Raw genomic sequence first — 20,936 nt, forward strand, 5'->3', positions numbered from 1 at the left:
AACAAGGCTTCTGTTGGAACTTCATCAAAACCCCAACTTGGAGTGAATGGGGTTAAAGATGAAAGCAGATCTTTGAGCAGTTCTTTGGTGAACAGGTTCCCACACAGCTGGAGTCTAGGAGGAAGGAATCCCATGGCAGCCCTCCCAGCCAGCACATGGTGTATTTGGCACACTGAACAGTGTGGACCATCACCATGGCCAGCTCTGGAGGGGGACATGAGGCTGCTGTGCTGGGTGAGGGAACCAGCACTGCCCCAGCTGGTTTCTAGCTGCTGAGGCAGAGAGGGTAGCCACATCAATGGCAAGTCAACACTCCTTTTTCAGAAACGACTTCCTTATCTATCTGTAACAACTCTCTAACTTAAACAGAATTTCCACATTGGTAAAATGACAATAAATGTATTGCCCCTTCTTCAGTCTATACCTGGAAGATCTAACAAACAGCCTCAGGCTTTTACTCAGAATCAATTTCAGCTCCTAATATTAAACAGACATTCTATTCTACAGATGAGCTAGAGAAAAATAATTGGACATTACAAAATATTCAACAGTTCAAAAGAAGAAAAGTCATTAACAGAGCAGAACAAATGACTTCTTCTGAAGCAGACTTATTGCAAGAAACAGAAGGACACATTTTAAAATCTCTAATTTGTGCTTTTAAAATTTTAGTAAGATTTAAGAAGACCCTCTATTAATAAAATAGGGACTATTAGCCATTTGTAAAGGAAACAATCTGAGCATGTAAAATTACACTTAGAAATAACACAACAGTAATTCTCACATTTTAAAGGAACTCAGTAAAGACAGAAGACAGAATATTAGATGCTGCAGAAAACAGAATCAGCAAATTAGAAGATATAAGAAGTTCTCCCAAAATTCCGAGTAAAAATCTAAAGAGAGAAGATAAATGGGGAATAGATTAAGGAGATGCAACATACGTTTACATTAACATTAAGATAATTTCTAAAGGATGATAAGAAAGACCAATGAATAAAATTCGAAGTCCAAGATTATTTAAGCAAAAATTATTTGTTGAGGGAGGAGAAGTACAAAAAAAATCTCTATTTCCTATTGTGTAGGACAACAAAATACACACTTTCAGTCTTGGCAAAAATAAAAAGAAAGAAAGAAAGAAATATCAAAAGGAAAAGAAAAGAAGAAAATTCTCCTGAGCTCAATTAAGACTTGAATTTTCAATTGAAAAGTCTCAATTATATTTAAATAATAATAAAAAAAACTACAACTGAACAGATACTGACACAATTTCTGAATTTCAAAAATTGAGAAAACGTTCTAGAAACATTTTATCCAGACAGAGAAGAAAAAAGTAAGTTTCCAACAAAGAAAGACAATGGGTTTGGTATCTTTTATTCCACAATACTTCAAAACTAGATAACAATACTTAAAAGGAAGGTTGAAAGAGTTCTAGGCAAAAGGACTGTGACTCTAGTCAGGTTCATACATAATGGCAATGGAGCCTCTCAGTTATGCAAGAACTCATAAAGAAGATGACCCACTTATATCATTCCTCAACCAATTACTCAATGTTTACCAACAACTGACAATAAAGTCAGAACACAATTCCAATAATTGAAGAGAGTACAGAAGAAATGAGCAGTAAACAATGAATATGCCTGCAAGTAAATTTAAAATAATTGTGGCTAATCTATCACAATCCTGATGTTCATTAAGAAAATAATTTAAGAAAGATAAGAAAGACCAAGGGCTAAAAATCTGATTTTAAGTCCCAGATTATTTAAACAAAAATTACTGGCTGAGGGAGGAGTAGTATCCTATTTTATAGGATAACAAAACATATACTTTAATTCTTGGCAAAAAAAAAAATTGAGAAATATCGATTTTACAATGATGTCCTATTAGAATTTAAGGGCAATAATTATTAAAAAGAAATATAGTGAACATTAGAGAAAAGATTTTGGTTTCAGATGAACTAAACTGGGTTTAAGGTTCAGCTATCACAAATCATGTGAATTTGGATAAATTATTAGCATCTTGAAATTTTCATGATCTCATCTACAAAATACGAATAATAGTTTCTTTGTTAGATGATTTTTTTTGAAATGATATATATATATATATATATATATAGCCCATTGTCTGACACATGGCACATGTGAATGTTGGCCATTATTGTTAATAATAAAGGGGAAAAAAACTCGATAAATATAACAAAAGACAGAAAAAGAATAAAAACTAAAGCCATAGCTATATTAAACAGAAAGCAGAAACGGTTCAAATAAACACCCCAAACACATCAGTTATCATAATGCTTGAAGCTGGATTAAGTTTTTCTATTGAAAAATAAAGACCCGTAGATAAGACTTTAAAAATACAGCTACTCTGTATGCTGTTTTTATAAAGACACATCATTCACTCACTCAACAAATATTTGGGTGCTCACTGTGTGCCAGACACTATTCTGGGATCTGGGGATATGGTTAGGAAACAAAATACAAAGGCTTTGACCATTCAGATAGGCAGCACAATCCAGTAGGAAGGTTAAAGACCCTTGGGCTGGGACAGGCCTCGCCATGTTCAAGAAATGTAAGCAGGTCTGTGTGGTGAAGCCAGCAAGCAGGGGAGAGTAGAGTTCAGAGAGGTAACTGGAACAGGTGGGGTAGATTCTACAGAACCTTTGAGGCCTTGTCTGGACTTTAGATTGTACTCTAAATTAGAAGGTGAGGAATTGGAGGGCTCTGAGTATGAGCGATGTGATCAAATTTCCTTTCTTTGGGAAGATTATTCTGATTGCTATATTGAATAAAAATAAGGCCAATATTGAATGAAGGCCACTAAGAGTGGAGGCAGAGAAATCAGTTAGAATATTAATGTAATAATCTAGGAAAGAAAGGACAATGGCCTAGATCAGAGTGGTAGCAGTGAAGACAGTAAGTAGTTGGACTCCTCTGGACTAGAAGGATTAGTTGACAAGATGGGTTAATTGTTTGGATGTGTAAAATATGAGAAAAAGAAGAGTCAAAGATGACTCCAAGTTTTTTGGCCAGAACACTGGGAAGGATGAGGTTATGAGCAGCTATGATGAGAACAGTAAGGGAAGAGGTGGTGTGAAGGAGTGTGGTTAGGCAGCCAGGTATAGGTATGTGAAATCTGAGGTGCTTTTAGGGGGACAGGGAAAAGTAAAAGCAATAGCCAGTCAGATATTTGAATCTGGAGAGACCAGAACCAGAAATGTAAGTTCAATAGTCATCAGCATATAATGGTACTTAAAGGCATAAAACCAAGACACAGCACCCAGAGACCAGATGTAGACTGAGAAGTACAAGGACTAAGGTCTGGAACACATGGTGTTTACAGACGAATAAGATGAGGAGGAGCGAATGAGGGACGTACAGAAAGCATGGTAAATGAAGTGGAAATAAAAACAGAAGACTGAGTGGTCTATGAAGGCCAGAAAGGAAAGAGGGGAGAATGAACAACTGTGCCAAGGGCTGCTGACAGGCCAAGGAAGATCAGGTCTGAGAACTGACCACTGGGTTTAGCAATGAGGAGGTCACTGGTGACTTTGACAAAGGTGGACTAGAGGGTAGTGGGGATGAATGTCTCAGAGGCAGAGTAGAAGACAGAAAGGGAGGAAAAAAATGGGAAAAGAGAACATACAAAACTTTTTCTGAGGAACTTTAAGGAGTGGAGAACTGGGAAAGTCAGTAATTCAAAAGACAAATGGGGTCAAGAAAGGGTTGTTTTCTTCTTAATGAAAATGACAGGATATTGATGAGAGAGAGAATATTGCTGTAGTCCTATAGATTTTTAAAAATTAAAGGGTAAACAAAAGAAAGCAAAAATTTAAAAAGGGTAGCCATATAAGATTAAAGTAGAACTTGAGACAAAAACAATTACGTGGGACAGATATTAACACATATTTGACCAATAAACAATGGAACAGACTAAGAAAGTTGTTAAAATAGTATTCCCCAAAAGAATACTGCACCCAGGTGAATTTATGGACAAGATTTATAAAATCGTCAGGTAAATGATCATTTTTTTGCTCTTCAAACTGATTCTGACAATAAAAGGAAGGAAAATATTTCAATTAATTTGAACAAATTAGCAGAAACCTATACCAAAAACTGACAAGAGAAGGTACAAAATCAAATAATTGTTTCGAGACTGATACAAGAGGTCTTAAATGAAATATAAGTAGTTTAAATCCAGTAACTTAAGAAAACAGATAAAAATCCAGGCAGGAATATAAGAATGGTTCAACATAGACAATATGAATATATTACAATGTCATTTAAAATTTTTTAAAAAGGAAATAATCTCAATAGATGTTAAAAGATCATTTAGTATAAATTCAATTAATGTTAAGATAAAAGTTATTAACTTAGGTATGAAAGTTATTGCTTTGGTATAATAAAGAATATTCTTCTGAAACCAACAGCCACCAAAAAACCATACATAATGAATCAAGAACAAAACAAAAATGCCAACTATTATTATCTTTCAATGGTGTCCCAGAAATTTTAATCAGTGTAATAAAACAAGAAAAAGATATTTTTTACAGTATAACTATTAGAAAGGAAAAGAGAAAATCATAATTTTTGCAAACAATATAGCAATTTAACTAGAAAACACAAGTGACTAAAATGAAAATTTATTAAAACTGATTTTTTAAGTTCAGTAAAAGGGCAGAATGCCAAAGACACATAGGAATCAACAGCTTTTTGCAGACTAAATTAGGCAGAGTTCTAATTTAAAATTCTATTTACAAAAGTAAACACCTCCAAAAAATCTCTCTAGTGTTTTCCAATAAAAATGTAATGCGAGTCACATATGTAATTTTAGATAAGCCCAGTTGCCACATTAAAAAAAAATATTAAAAATATATTTTATGTAACACGATAACCCAGATTATTACCATATATCTAATTGATATTTTTAAATGATTTTTTTCATATTGAGTCTTCAAATTTTAGTGACTTTTGGTAGTTAGCTAACCTGTTTGTGTGTTTGCCACACTTAACAGTGTATTTTACATCCTCACTAGCCACCTGTGGCCAGCAGCTATTGTATCAGACAGAGCAGGTATCATAGGCCTAGATGTGTGCCTAAGAACATCTGTGCAGAACTTACGAACTCGAAAATGGCAAACTGCTACATAGCACAGGAGATTTCAGAAAGAGGACAAACATATTACATATTCATAGATGAGAATAGGAACATGTGTCTTTGAATACTGATATCACTGTTAAGATACCATTTTTCCCTCCCAGGTTATTATATAAATTTAACACAAGTCTAAGCTAAATTCCCATAACATTTATGTAGAAAACCTGACAAAAAGATTTCAAAGACTGGAAGCACAAAGACCAAAGACTATCAAGAAACTTTTAAAATGACAAGTAAACAAAGATTGGAATTTGCCATATCAGATATTTAAATATCAACTATTAACAATTTATAAAAATTACAACAATATGATACTGGCAGCTCAACAAAGAGACTGTAAGAACTAATATGCATAAGAATTTGGTACAGCATATGACAAAGGGAGAATGAAAAATAAGTGGGAAATGAATACATTAGTAAATACATATTAATAGTATTCAGGCCACTTGTAAAAAACATAAAGTTATATGTCTATTTTATAATGTTCAACAAAATAAATACTACACAAGTCAAAGGTTTAAATGAAAAACTAAAAAGCAGTAAGGTGATTAAAAAATCTATAGTAAATGTTTTTATTATTTTTTTTTTTTTTTTTTTTTTTGAGACGGAGTCTCGCTCTGTCGCCCAGGCTGGAGTGCTGTGGCCGGATCTCAGCTCACTGCAAGCTCCGCCTCCCAGGTTTTAGGCCATTCTCCTGCCTCAGCCTCCCGAGTAGCTGGGACTACAGGCGCCCGCCACCTCACCCGGCTAATTTTTTGTATTTTTAGTAGAGACGGGGTTTCACCGTGTTAGCCAGGATGGTCTCGATCTCCTGACCTCGTGATCCGCCCGTCTCGGCCTCCCAAAGTGCTGGGATTACAGGCTTGAGCCACCGCGCCCGGCCTGTTTTTATTATTTTGGAGTGAGGAAAGTTTTCTAGGATGGAAATCAAAGAACGAGAGCAACAGATTGGTGATAAAACCATCTATGTACCAAAAGCATAAATAAAAAGCTAATTTTCAACCTGGTAAAATGATTCCAACATACATGAACAATAAAATACTAATACCCTTGATACATAAGTAGCTTTTATAGCTCATGTAGAGAACAAGGTGAACAATCCAAAAAAAAAAAAAAAAAAAAAAAGACCTAAGGACATAAACAGGCCAATTCCCAGGAGAAAATACAAATGTTCACCTATGAAACTGGCAAAGATAAAAAGACGATGATCATGTCTGACAAAGGCGTAAAGGAATGGGTAACCGCTGTGAACAACCTTTCCTGAAGGAAACTTGGCAGTATGCATAAAATGCCTTAAAAGCACATACAGTCATGTGCCACATAACAATGCTTCAGCTCACAACATTCCACATATATGACAGCGGTCCCCTAACATCAGAAGGGAGCTGAAAAATGTCTATCACCTAGTGACATCACAGCCATCATAATGCAGCAGCATAACACGTTACTCACATGTTTGTATAAAGTACATCATACTTGATAGTGATAACAATGACGTTACTGGTTTGTATATGTACTATGCTATAATTTTTATAATTATTTCATGGTGTACTCCTTCTACTTATCAAAAAAAAAAAAGTTAACTGTGAAACAGTCTCAGGCAGATCCTCTGGCAGGTATCCCAGAAGAAGGCATTATCATTACAGGAGATGTGTGTTATTGCCCCTGAAGATGTTCAGTGACAGAAGATGTGGAGGTGTAAGACAGTGATATTGATAATCCTGACCCACGGTAGGCCTGATGTGTCTGATTATGTCTTAGGTTTTAATAAAAATGTTTAAAAAGTAAAAAAAAAAAAAAAAAAAATTGAAATAACTTACAGAAGAAGGATATACAGAAAAATGAAACATGTTTTTATACAGTTGTACAATGTGTATGTTTTAAGCTAACCTCTTAAAGGAGAGTCAAAAAGTTAAAAAAAAGTTAAAAAGTTTAGAAAGTAAAACAGTTACAATAAGTGCTACGGTTAATTTATTCTTAAAGAAAAATATTCTTTTTATAAATTTGGTATAGCCTAAGTGTACAGTGTTTATAAAGTCTACAGTAGTGTACAGCAATGTCCTGGGCCTTCATATTCACTGACCACTCACCCAGAGCAAATTCCAGACCTTAAGCTCCATTCATGGTGAGTGCCCTATACAGGTGTACCACTTTTTATGTTTTACACTGTATTTTTACTATGCCTTTTTAATGTTTCGGTTCATAAATACCTACCCTTGCATTACAGCTGCCTGCAGTATTCAGTACAATAACATGCAACACAGTACGGTTTGTAGTCTAGGATCAATAGGCCATACCAAATAGCCTACGTATGTAGTAGGCTGTACCATCTGGGTTTGTGTAAATACACTCTATGACATTTTCACAATGACAAAATCTCTAAACAATGCATTTCTCAGAAAGCAGCCCTCCTGTTAAGTGACTCATGACTATACATCTTTCCGCTTATATGAGGTACCCAGACTAGATAAATTCATAGATGCAGAAAGTAGGATACAGATTATCAGGGCCTCAAAGGGACAGTAAATTGGAAGTTATTTTAATGGGTACAGAGTTTCTATTTGGGATGATGAAAACATTCTGGAAACGGATAGCAGTGATGGTTATGTGACATCATGAATGTACTTAATGTCACTGAATTGTACACTTTAAAATGGTTAAAATGGTCAATTTTATGTTATATATATTTTCCCACAATTTCTAAAACCTCTATTGCATGGCTATGAAGTTTATTAAACCATTCTCCTATTATTGAATATTTGGGTTCTTTTTCCAAATTTTTAAACAATTAAAAATAATACTATGATAAAAAAAATCCTTTGACTCAGCATTTTAATTTGTGGATATTTATCTTATGGTAATAATTAAGAAGATGTATAAAGATATGTATTTTCCTCCTGGCACTATTTGTAACAGCAAAAAATCAGAAACCTAAATCACTAATGCATAGGATTAGTCAAATAAATTACAGCATATAATGGAAAATTAGAAAGCCAATAAAAAGTGTACTGCAGACATATATCTATTTATATTAAGGGGGAAAATTAAAAATAATATAGTTGGCAAGATAAACTTTAAAGGAAGTAAATGTTCACAGGTGCATAAGAAAGTATCTGAAAGAATATATAATGGATGGCCGGGCGCGGTGGCTCAAGCCTGTAATCCCAGCACTTTGGGAGGCCGAGACGGGCGGATCACGAGGTCAGGAGATCGAGACCATCCTGGCTAACATGGTGAAATCCCGTCTCTACTAAAAAATACAAAAAACTAGCCGGGCGAGGTGGCAGGCGCCTGTAGTCCCAGCTACTCCGGAGGCTGAGGCAGGAGAATGGCGTAAACCCGGGAGGAGGAGCTTGCACTGAGCTGAGATCCGGCCACTGCACTCCAGCCTGGGCGACAGAGCGAGACTCCGTCTCAAAAAAAAAAAAAAAAAAAAAAGAATATACAATGGGTTTTGCCAGTGGTCATCTCTAAGGAAATGGGGTTTCACTGCTTTTTTATGCTCTTTTTCTTACTTGTCCGTATTTTCTGATTTTTTGGCAATGCACACAAACTCTTTTAGTAAAAAGAAAAAAATTAATGAAAGAAACTTAATTTTGAATACAACATAGATCACTCCTCCCAGTTATTTTTCCTTTCTCAGAAGTGTACTGGACGAAGTTAACCGCACCTCCCCCCAAAAACAGAAACACAAAATGCCAACGAATGACTGTCTACAGCTTGTTATTATATGAAACTAGCCAATAATTGTTTCCCCAATCTGAGAAACCAGACATTAGATTATAGAAAGATATCCCTTTGGGCTTTTGGTTTGCTTCCTGGTTGACCGTGGTAGGTATATTACAAAGCAGTAATGAAAATACTTTTTATTTTTGCCAGTGAGGTGGGTTTTCTTTTAGAAATGAGGAAGACGATGTCCCTGAAGAGTAAGGCTACACACAAAGTGAGACATTCAAGTACCTCACTGGAACCTACTAAAATTAGAGCAAGAAAACTAAAACACCTTTAAGAGTATCCCAAAAGCTTGTGTAGCTGTAGAAGGATTAAAACTGTGAATTTTGAGGTATAAGCCAACAGATCCAATCCTAAAGGCATTTTTGTGTGGGTGTCCCACACATTAAGTTGTAAATCTAAAACAGGAAACTTGAAATCATTAAGGTCACATATTTATAACATCATATTCAATTAGGTTAGAAAAGTGCAATATCTGTCATCATGTCATAAAAAGATGTGTTTTTCTCTCAGATCCCTTATAAAGAAAAGCTCCCTATATTGTTAAGAATAGGGCTGTTTTCAATCAGTTACAAGGAGCAATTCAATTACTAGATGGTTTAGTGCAGTAACTGACTCCAGACTAATTTAATTTCTTTAGGTCTCTAAAGATCAATTGATCTGATTTGTCCCATCCCCAAAGGCTGTTTATGAAAAATTCAGACTTAAATATCTGGAAATGAAATCCAAAACCTCGGCCAATTTCACACTACTTAGGTCATCTTGCAAACTTTCAGCTAGTCATGTAAAGAGTGCTGTCTTTGCCCTCAGACCATTGAAAGCTACTTAGCTTCATGTACATGTGAGTGCTCCCACATCAGGATGCTTATTCAATAAGTGGAAAATGTGGCCGCATGCATTATCAAATCTGCCGTTCTAAAGAGCAGTCAGACTGAGTACCTCCTATCTTGTAAACCCATGTGCAACTACAAGGCTATTTTTACTCTAGGAGTAGTTTATTAAGACTATGAAACATAGAGTTACGTGGGATAAAAGTTATTAGATGAAATGCTCATATAACAAGATGAAGAACTTGTAATTATTTTACATTTTTAGATTTATAAAATGCTGTCATAAATGCCAGCTTATTTGCTTCTCAGAATAAACCTCTGAGGTGAGCAGGGTTATTTTTTCCATTTTCTGGATGAGGGAAGAGACTCAGAAGTCTGGTGACTTCTTCAGGATCACTCACCCAGGAGAAGGCAGAGGTGAGACTCTAAGCCCTAACTTTTTTTTCTCCCAATATATCGTGCGTACCCCCATGGTCTGAGACAGAAAATATGACACACACTATAAAAACAGATCACTATCACCCCACTGCATCACTGTCTCCATTCTTACTTAATACCTGAATAAAACTGAGAAAAAGTTCACTTATAACAATCCCAACTGCATAAACCCACTGCAGCAGGGCTTCTGGCCCTCAGAAACAGGAAATAAAGTCATTCCTATATGAAGTTGCCTTTTGCAAGTGGACTCCTTTGTTGCCCCCTCACTGCTGGTACCACATTCTCAGTGACTTGTATCCCACCTAATTTGAGAGTTACCACTTGCCTTCTCTCTGCACTTTGCAACGGATTTTCAATCACAAGCTCAAGTTTCTTTTCCTGATCTCGACACTTCCAACCAACTTGTCAAGCTCTCCAACTATTTAATCTTTCTTTTCTGCTCAAATACCATAGTTCCTGCCCAACATTCAGCCTCTCCTGCTAGCTCCTCTGTTTCCCCACTGAGCCTCTAAGTCTGTTCCCCTAAATCAAACCTCCACCTCACATTCTGCCACTTGGGAAGGCTTAGGAAGGCTGAGACAGGGGTTGTTAAAATATGTAATTATCTCTTAATTTGAGTTGCCAAGATAGGTTAGACAGAAGTGCTGAGGTCAGGAGATGTGGCTATGTGGGTAACAAAGAGTGCAGCAGAAATGTGCAGCAGTTAGTAGGGAAATTACACAAAGATGTAGAGATAAAGTAAATCAGTGGTTCTGGTGTTTAGGGAACTTCCCTGGTCAACTAAGACACTGGGCCAAATAAAAGAATTAGTGTGTTTAAGAAGTACAAATAATCAGTCAGTTTTTAAAATCTTCTCTTTGAAAAACAATTTTTGATGTTCATACTGGGCAAAATATGGATCTCCATATAGTCATTACTCATCACCTCAACGGTCTCAAACTGCGTGAACCATTTTAATTGAGTAAAAAGTAGGGTAAGTTACAGGCACATGATTTTACTTGTCTTCTTAGAGGTCCTGAGGCCTGCCTGATGTCTCTCCTATTAAATATAAGCAGTCTACTATATTGGTAAAATTATGTGACCTTGAACTAAATTACATCTCATTGTTTTAAAATTCCAAACTACTCTTACACTCTGTGTTAGCAAATATATCCACTTGGGAGGGTAAAAGGCTATCACGGTTCCGTTTCTCTACAGACTGCCACTCATTGAGACATGAAGCTTCAGAATATCAAGAGGACTAAGTCTTTAATAACAACAAAGCCCTATTTTTTATAGTAGAATAAATGTCCTGACCAAAGAAACTATTTTACTCAGAAATTAAGCATATAATAGATCCAGTCACGGTAGCTGTCAGACTTAAGCAGTTGCATATGTACCAGGAATGGAAGACTATACATAGTAAGGTTATGATTCTCTGGTGTCGAAAGGAGTGTGTTGTTACAAACTCCCTCTTCTCTTGATCTTATCTGAACAAGAAAGTAAACAGAAAATTCTCATTACCTCTCAATGTCAGTGAGCCTGGAGGAATCCCGGAATCCTTTGGCAAAAGGATTGCTATCTATTTTCAGCTTCGTTATCTGGAGAAAGAATGGGTACAAAACAGTATCATTTCTGAGGTCAAGGAAGTAAAATCAGAAATAGTTTGTTCATTCTCCATAGCATACCAAGAATATCTTAATGTTTCTCAGTGTCGTGAGAAGGGTGGAAAGTGCTACACATGTTCACGAGAGGGACAAATCCCACCCAGGTGGGATGGGAGGCGAAGGCCTCAGAGAGGAGTATTGAGGACAGGCTGGAGGTCGACAGATAGATACAATTAGGGATGGGAGCCTTTGAGGCAAAAGTAGATGTGAACTGGGGTGTGTAGTATTTAATATATTATATACTATGTCAAAGGCTAGGGCTGAACTGAGGAATGGGAGAGCCACCTAAATGGGATAATTATGTAGAATTCCAGCACTGATAGGGAATGAAAGTAAGAATGCAGTCTCATTTGACTTGGTGACATCTTTTTTAGTACTGTGAGTACATACACATACCATAATAGATAAAAGGTAAAATGGCCAATAATAGCCTCATGTTCAATATATTGATATACATGACATAAAGCCTTCTGAATAGAAATTTTCTCCTATTTCCCTTTCCATTTGACTAAATCAGAATCAAATTAGTCCATCTTTTGTTATCCTTCCATGAAATGTTATTTATAAATTCTGTGTTTTTATGGAAAAATACATTCTAATAATAATCACAGTCTGAAATATTAAATGTCCATGCTGTGGTGTTCAGAATTCCCATAGTACTACTATTAGTGTAGAAAGATTCATGAAATTATATGCACCGTGCCTCTGAAGGAGAATACATTAAGTTGCAACAAAAAAATACAGGAAACACTGATTAAAAGATACTCAACATGGAAAATCCTGGAATTGTTAGAGCTGAACGGAAGCTAAGAGACCATCTAGCCCATGGTCTTATCCGACAGATAATCACACACAGACTCAAAAAGCACAAGGGCCAAGATTCAGCTGGTCAGTAACTGAATTAGAACCAAGAAAACCTTTAAGGAGTCATAGCTTCTCAGTATCAAAATTAGAACCCATGGTCACCTTTAGAGAGAAATGCATGCTAAAGATTCTTAACATGGGGAAAAAAAGTTACAGGCATGTCTTCTTCTTTCAAAGTAAGGAGTACACAATCAAAACAGATAGTCTGAAATACCTCTTGCCAGGCTGCGCACCATGGCTCACGCCTGTAATCCCAACACTTTGGGAGGCCCAGGCAGGCAGACCACAAAGTCAGGAGTTCAAGACCAGCCTGACCAACATGGTGAAACCGCCTCTACTAAAAATAAAAAATTAGCCAGGCATGGTGGCATGTGCCTGTAATCCCACCTACTCAGGAGGCTGAGGCAGGAGAATCACCTGAACCTAGGTGGCAGAGGCTGCAGCGAGCCGAGATCACGCCACTGCACTCCAGTCTGGGCAACAAGAGCAAGAGCAAGACTCTTTCTCAAAAGAAAAAAAAAAAAAAGAAAAAAGAAATACTCTTGCCAAAAAGCAACTTTCTCCCCAGTCGGAGTATATCTATAGAACACTTTAAACCGTTAACACGTGAGGAATTTCTTTTTTCATTTCCAAAGAAATGTGGTTTTTTTCTTTTTTATGGTTTCTGAAAGTGATCTAAACCAAGGCACAAGCTGCAAAGAAACTATTTATGCCTCGCTTAAAATGAAACCCCCCATACTAACCCAGCCAGAAAGACTCCTCTATCAATAACACTGGCAAATCATAAGATTAACTCTTTGATAATACTAATCTTAAAAAACATTTGCTCACGCCTGTAATCCCAGCACTTTGGGAGGCCGAGGCGGGCAGATCACAAGGTCAGGAGATCGAGACCAGCCTGGCTAACACAGTGAAACCCTGTCTCTATGAAAAATACAAAAACATTAGCTGGGCGTGGTGGCGGGTGCCTGTAGTCCCAGCTACTTGGGAGGCTGAGGTGGGAGAATGGTGTGAACCCGGGAGGGAGCTTGCAGTGAGCTGAGATCCTACCACTGCACTCCAGCCTGGGCGACAGAGCAAGATTCTGCCTCCAAAACAAAGCAGAACAAAACAAAAAAAAAACACATTTGCCTCAGAAATGCTCATTTTTAGCCCATGAACATTCACTGTTGAGCAGCTAAAGAAAATAGCTATGCTATGGCATTGGTAAGGAAGTCTTGTTTCATCCACTCATTCCGACTAGGACTTGTTTTTGAAGGTCAGTTTTGGGAGGAAGGAGAAAGTATTTTTTTGTTTGAAATAAATTACAAACATCTTCTAAAGCCCAGGCAATCAATGTAGTCTACAATTACAAATATCAACAAGATTTTAAAATCCTCCAAGACATGAGCTATGCCTCTTTGTAATGAACAACTATATTTAAAATACGTTCTACTCCTGAAGTACTTTATAGTTCATTAATATGCTTTCACAATAATTCAGCAGCAAATAATGAGGATTAATCACCACGCATATGCACTGCGCTAGATGTCGGGATGACACACACAGCTAATCAGAGCTGGAACTGCCTCTAAATGATGTTAAAGAAGGTGGCACCACCTCCAACACACAGTTAGAGACATTAAAGATGAATCAAACCCACAGGAAATTTTCAAACTGAAACTGAGGTGGAGCAATAAAGGTAAGGCTGCCTTTAAATAGCACATTTATAAAATTGAAAGTAAACAGGCTTGCCAATGGATAAAATTCTCTACAGACAACAACAGATAATATATCTGATGAAAAAATCATTTTGAAAGAACTGTTTACAGCCATCTCTCTAAGATATGAATATATCAAGCTTTTTCTGAGTCTTTACAAACAAAAAGGGTAGAAGGTATTACCTATCTGTTCTAATGATTAAAGATGGACTTTTGACATATTTTATCTCTGAAAAGAATTCTGAAAATCACATTTCTTGTTCTTTTTTCAAAAGATAAAGACTATTGGTTCAGAATATGTTTGAGAAGTTATCTTAAATTCTTCAGTGCTCTAATACCACAGAAAATACATACTCTCAAAACACGTGTTGCTCAACTGATGTGTCACCATATCTAATAATACTGCCATACTCTGAGCAAAGGAGTAACTTAAATTCAACTGAGTTTTCAGATTTCTTCAAATTTTCTCTCATTATGAGAATTATCTACTTCGAATATCATTTTAATCCAACTTTCATAATTCCTAGGAGTATCAGTGGAAATTTCTTTACATTTTGATATAATTTCAAACTTCAGGAAAGTTGCAAGAATAGTACAAGGTGCTCTTATACACCCAGATTTATCAATTAACTACAGCAATGATTTAATTTTAGTGCACTAATTAGAAAAAGAATTCAAAACAATTACTTTCTCTATTTCTACTTAATCTAATTCTAGAGAAAACAATTGCTTTTGCACGTGAGAGCAGAAAAAACCTGAACGGATTTATTATCACTAAAATCGTATGGGAGCTCTGGGTTGATGCTACACATTTCTGAACAGCTTTTATGGGGTATTAGTAATTAGCAGCACAGAGATTGTGGATTAAACTTCTTTGTGAGCCCACCATGTTCCTTGTAGCCCACTGTCACTAGACTCTGAATCTACTAAGGTGTCCACAATAAGAGCCCCACAAATATTTGTTGAGTTTTACCTCAAGAACAAGCACAGTCAGAAATATGATCTCACCTTTTCACCAATTATGAACTAAGTGAAACCATGAATTCACAGGAAAAGTATTTCCTTTTTTAAATTTAAAGATAAAATAATTTTTAAATAGCAAAATTTTAACATTCTAGGTAATCACACATTTTAAAAGGTCAGATATAGAGTTTATGCCACAATATTTAAATAAAGGCCAGTAGCTATAGAGAAATTCATTTTTTAAGGTGTAGTTTTACATCTCTTTGTGAAATTTGGGATAAATGAAAAAAAAAAAAAACACTTGAGAACTGATGAGAAAAAGAAACTGAGTTACAGACAGTGATTTCAGTTGGACACCATTTCATTCATGTCCAAAGAGAGGATGCCTGCAGCTTGTAATGCTGTTGAACAAATCACCTGTATCAAACGTAATCCTAAAAGAAGTATCAAAAATAAATCAGCTACCAAACATTGTATGTACAGAAACCAGAGGTATGGCTCCTTTATAACTCAAAAATTCTTAAAAGCAGCAAAGTTTCTCACTTCATCAAGAGAAAACACTAACAAGCATGGTTAGTAGTATGTGCTTAAGAAATGCTGCTGTTTAGTGTGGGTCTACATATATCCAAATTACTAATTCAGTCCAAAACACAACCCTGCTTTTTCATGTACTGAAATAATACAGAAGAACATAATGCAATTCCTAACCAGAATGTTCACTCTTTTGGCATCTCTATTATTTTTAAATAAATGTGTGGAGGGCAAATGGTGACACTACCTGCTGTGCAAAAGAGAAGGGGACCTTTTGCAGTGTTTATTCTGTACAGTATCACTGGACTCTGAATCCAGCTACGGTTCCCAGCCACAAGGTAAAATTGGCCCTCAGAGACCATTTCTCCAATTATCAGGAAAATATCTGACCAAAGGCATTTAAAAATGAAACTTGACCTACACTTCAACTCTACAGCAATGTTCTGCCTGCTCAAAAACAATGCATGACCTTTCAATCTTAAATTATAAAATAGTTTGTTGAAAGTGTAATGTATTTAGCTTTTATCCAATAATGTAAAGAAATGCAATCATTCCCTTGCAAAAACCAGAGAAAGAAACAGCAAATAAAAGGTCCTATTTTCATTACTTATAAATGAAACTACAAGGCACAATAAATGAGGAATTTTTTCACAAATTGTTTTGGAAACTCTGACTTGGATTTCAATAGACATAAAAATAGCAGTCCTATCCAAAGCTTAAGATACATGAAAGTGGTCCTAAATGTGAATTTTTAAATCTTCCTCTCTTTTCTCCTCCCTCTCTGTTCTTTTTATGTGAAAAAATTATAATACTATACCTAGTATATATTTACTCTATTTCCTATATATTTATTATATATTATAGGCTATTATATGCTGCAGGATAATTATTGTATGTTATAGGAAAATTACTACACAAACTTGGCAGAGCAGTGAAGTCAAAGTAGATGGTAGAAGGTCTAGAAAGAGTCAAGGATAACTCTAGAAAATGACATAGGACTAATGAAAATGCTAACCCACAAGTTCATTTATTCACTAAACATGTGTTTACCGAGCACCTACAAGATGAATTTTGATTGGTCTTACGAGGTTTATAAACCATTTGCAAAACTGGCCTGTTAGGACACCAAATCAAATTATTGACTATTAACTGGATTTCTATTTTAAAGGCCTATGGCTTTGTGCAAGGGGCTATGGTTTTAAAGGTGGATATAGAAAAACTCATCTATGAGAAAATTAATTCTGAATTTAGTCACTTTCATTGTGGTTACTCAGCAATGAAATGACATACTAATCCTATTTATACTTAATGCAAGAAGGAATAGCTGGGCACTGATGGCTGGATTTTGATGTCATTTATGATATTAATTAGAAATAAACCTTTGCAAAAGGAGCAACTTGTGTTGAAATGTGTGTATTAGTATCTTCACCTATTTCCATTACCCATATTTTCAAAGTCAGTTTTCGATGACACTGTCAGTGCTCACCACTTCCTTGGCCTTGCAATCTATCATGATGTCACCAAAAAGAAGGAATTAAAACCCAGAAGATCAAAACCTCATACTGGTTCTGTCGCTTATCAGATTTGTGACCTTGGGTGAATGAAGTCATCTGAAGTGACCTTGCTCCTCCCATTGCAGATTTGTATTCAGGTGGTTAAGATTCACTCTGACCTCAATTTCTAATTCTACAAAATGGGACTCGTGGGGCCTTCTTCAAGGCATCAGTGTCAGAATTGAATGAGGTGTTTAGAAAAAAATGTGGAAAGAGTTTTCTAAATTAAAAGAAATAAATCCAAACCATGAATTTTAGCTGGATCCTAGTTCAGAGGGGGTTTGGGGATAGTTGGTCTATCCTGAAAATTTTAATATAAACTGAGTATTAGGTGATAAGAAGAACAAATTCTTATAAATGTTCTTAACTGTGATAAAGATGTTGGTATTAAAAAATAATGTCCTAATTGTCAGAATAGGCTTACAGAGTGTTTAGAAGTGTCGTGAGGCATGCAACTTAGTTTTAAAAGGGGAGGGAAGAAAATGGGAAGGAAGAGGGGAAGTACATATGCATACAGAGAGAGGAAGAGAGAAGAAAGAGAAAATTTGGGGGAAAAGCAAATTTGGCATTGCTGAATCTGGGTGGAAGGCATGTGAGGTGCATTTTACTATTTGTTTAGTTTTTTGTATATCTGAAACTTGTTCCAAATAAAAAATTGAGTGAAAAAACAAGAATTAAATGAGAAAATGTCATTAAAGATGTGACTCCAGTTGGATGCAGTGAGTACTAGCAGATGTTCTGACCTCCTGTTTAAGATGATCATCATCGTGTTACACTTGCTGATGTGTGGTGTGAGCAGCACATTTGTTTAAAAAAAAAAAAAAGAGCATAAAGAGTTGATGCCCTCTAAAATTGATGTCTCAGAGTCTATCAGGGCCAAGAGCTGAGAGGGGGTGAAGTTCTGCTTCTGCACTCACAGCTTAGAGGTTAAGGGCACTCCCTCTTGAATCTTAACCACCTGAATACAAATCTGCAATGGGAGGAGCAAGGTCACTTCAGATGACTTAAATTTTAACTCGTGCCTCAATTACCCCAACTGTATGATGCTGAATAAAATTACGATTGTTCCTATCTCACAATATCGTTGAGAAGATCAAGTATGATTATGAATTCAAGTAGTGTCTTGCACATAGTAAGTACCCAAATGGTAGTTATTGTTATTTGTATTATGTAATTAAGACCCTCCTATGATATGAGAGGTCCCACCAACACTTAGGCAGGCTTGCTGTCTCACCTATTAAACCAAATCTCAGGCATTATACTTTAAAGTTTACTAGAAATTTTAATTTTTCTTTGTCTCTATAATTTTCACTAAAAAAATAAAGAAGAAAACAATTTACCTCTTCTTGCTTTGGCCCTCTTTAAAAAGAATTATGATAAAAGGAATGAGGTTTCCACATGACAAGTGTCTATGTCATTCCCAAACATCAATAAGGTTTCTTAAGTTAGCGTAAATTTAAATTGTTATAATATATTAGCTTGGTATATATTATAAAAGCTATAAAATCAATTAGTGTAAAATGAATGGAATGTTTTAGGAATCTTTTTGGAGCCTAAGACATTTGCATTCCATGTGCCCTCAAATAAATTAAAAACAGGATTGCTGGTTTCAGTGTTCCAGATTCTCAGAGAAATAGCATTAGTGCTTTAGGCCTTTGAAGGCTTCCATCTAACCCCTAACTTTTAGCTTGGGCATTCTGTGAATGTTTCCACTCCTGTGTTATCATGCTGGAGATAATTCAAAGGTTACAATACTTGTCTTTACTATAAGATGACCAGTGTGATAATAATTATGCCTTAATTTATCTCATTAACTAATACAACACTAAAATTTTAAAATCCAAATGGTGACAAATTCTCTTTTGACATTTCTGAGATAGCCCAATCATAACCACATGCCTTATTTACAGAGCAACTTACAGCTTCCAAGGGCTTGTTTGGAACAAGCCTACACACATCACTATGTTTGATCTTCACAGCAATCCCCTAAAATGGTCTGGTCAGTTCTTGGCCCTAATATATAGGTAAGGAAAATAGCAGCCACTGGTGAAATGAAATCTACTCAAAGTTGTACAGAAATCCTAGGAGAGTAAGCCTTACATGCATCCACTCTGGCCGCCTGCCCACATCCCTTTTCCAGGCTTCTACTATCTCATTTGTGTGAGGCTGGCTGTGATGTCAGCTTCATCTTGCCTTTCCCGAGAGTCTCCACACCACCTCACTTCCAAGTGACCACCCTCCTCTGGACTCTGAGCCATTGCCAGGCAGCATCTAACAGCTACTCACTCAGAACCCAAAACCTAACAACATCAAGACAAGAGGAGAGCAACAGTCTTGGCTACCTATGACCAATGAAACAAACACAAGACACAAAGGCACAGAGAGATCATGAACAACTGAATGTGTCAAGTAAACTGAGCATTTGACTTCCTTTTATACTGAAGCGTATGAAAAGGAATTCTATTGCTGGTCCTTTCTGACAGAGAGAAGTTACTCACCCTCTCTTAGCTTCAGCTTCCTCACCTATGGAGTGTTAGTACTGCCACAGCCCCTAAAGCTTACACTAGGCACAAAAGAAGAAAATGTATGGGGAGTATCTATCAGTACAGGGCCCTTAGTAGGGCCTTGATAAATATTTACTAAGTTGGAATAAGCCCTGTGGATGAAGAAATGCATTAAGTTTACTTTTTTAAATTTTATTTATTTTTTTGAGGTGGAGTCTCGCTTTGTCGCCCAGGCTGGAGTGCAGCTCACTGCAACCTCCACCTCCCAGGTTCAAGCAATTCTCCTGCCTCAGCCTCCCGAGTAGCTGGGACTACAGGCACCTGCTACCACGCCCAGGTAATTTTTATATTTTTAGTAGAGACAGGGTTTCACCATGTTGGCCAGGTTGGTCTTGAACTCCTGACCTCAGGTGATCCACCCACCCTGGCCTCCCAAAGTGCTGGGATTACAGGCGTGAGCCACCGCACCTGGCCAGAAATGCATTAATCTTAAATGTGATGTACAACAGAGAGTAAAAAATATAAGTTGAGTATCCCTTATCTGAAATGCTTGGGACCAAAAGTATTTTGGATCTCAGATTTTCTCAGATTTGGGAATTTTGCATTATACTTACAGATTAAGCATCCTTAATCTACAAATCTAAAATCTGAAATGCTCCAATGAGCATTTCCTTTGAGTGCCATGTCAATGCTCAAAAAGTTTCAGATTTTGGAGCATTCAGATTTTGGGTTTTTGTATTAGGGATACTCACCCTGCATATAACTCAATAATATAAATCAGATATCTTGATGTTACGTACTACTATAGTTTACTATCTAAAAAGACATTTAAAGTCATTTTGCCAGAATTATCTCACCCTAAACTATAGCTGAATAAACCTCACAAAATATCACAAGTATCAGCAGTGTGGACAGTTGGATAGAATAGGTGTGTTTAATTCAGCAGAGAAACTGAGCCTTTAAATATTATGAAGCAACAAGAACATGGTTATACATGTTACCAGAAGGAGGAAAAAGAGGCAAG

General features: G+C 36.3%; 1 protein-coding gene across 1 annotated transcript in view; it reads right to left on the reverse strand.

The window, feature by feature from the left end:
• Positions 1–20,936, reverse strand: part of TBX20 (T-box transcription factor 20) — a 54,743-nt gene that overhangs the window by 20,250 nt on the left and 13,557 nt on the right. The window contains exon 6 of the mRNA XM_033193536.1: positions 11,655–11,731. Within this exon, the coding sequence (XP_033049427.1) occupies positions 11,655–11,731 (77 nt within the window). The remainder of the gene's footprint in view (positions 1–11,654; positions 11,732–20,936) is intronic.

This window comes from Trachypithecus francoisi, unplaced genomic scaffold (assembly GCF_009764315.1).
Source record: "Trachypithecus francoisi isolate TF-2019V2 unplaced genomic scaffold, Tfra_2.0 Lachesis_group4, whole genome shotgun sequence".
NCBI classification, from domain to species: domain Eukaryota; kingdom Metazoa; phylum Chordata; class Mammalia; order Primates; family Cercopithecidae; genus Trachypithecus; species Trachypithecus francoisi.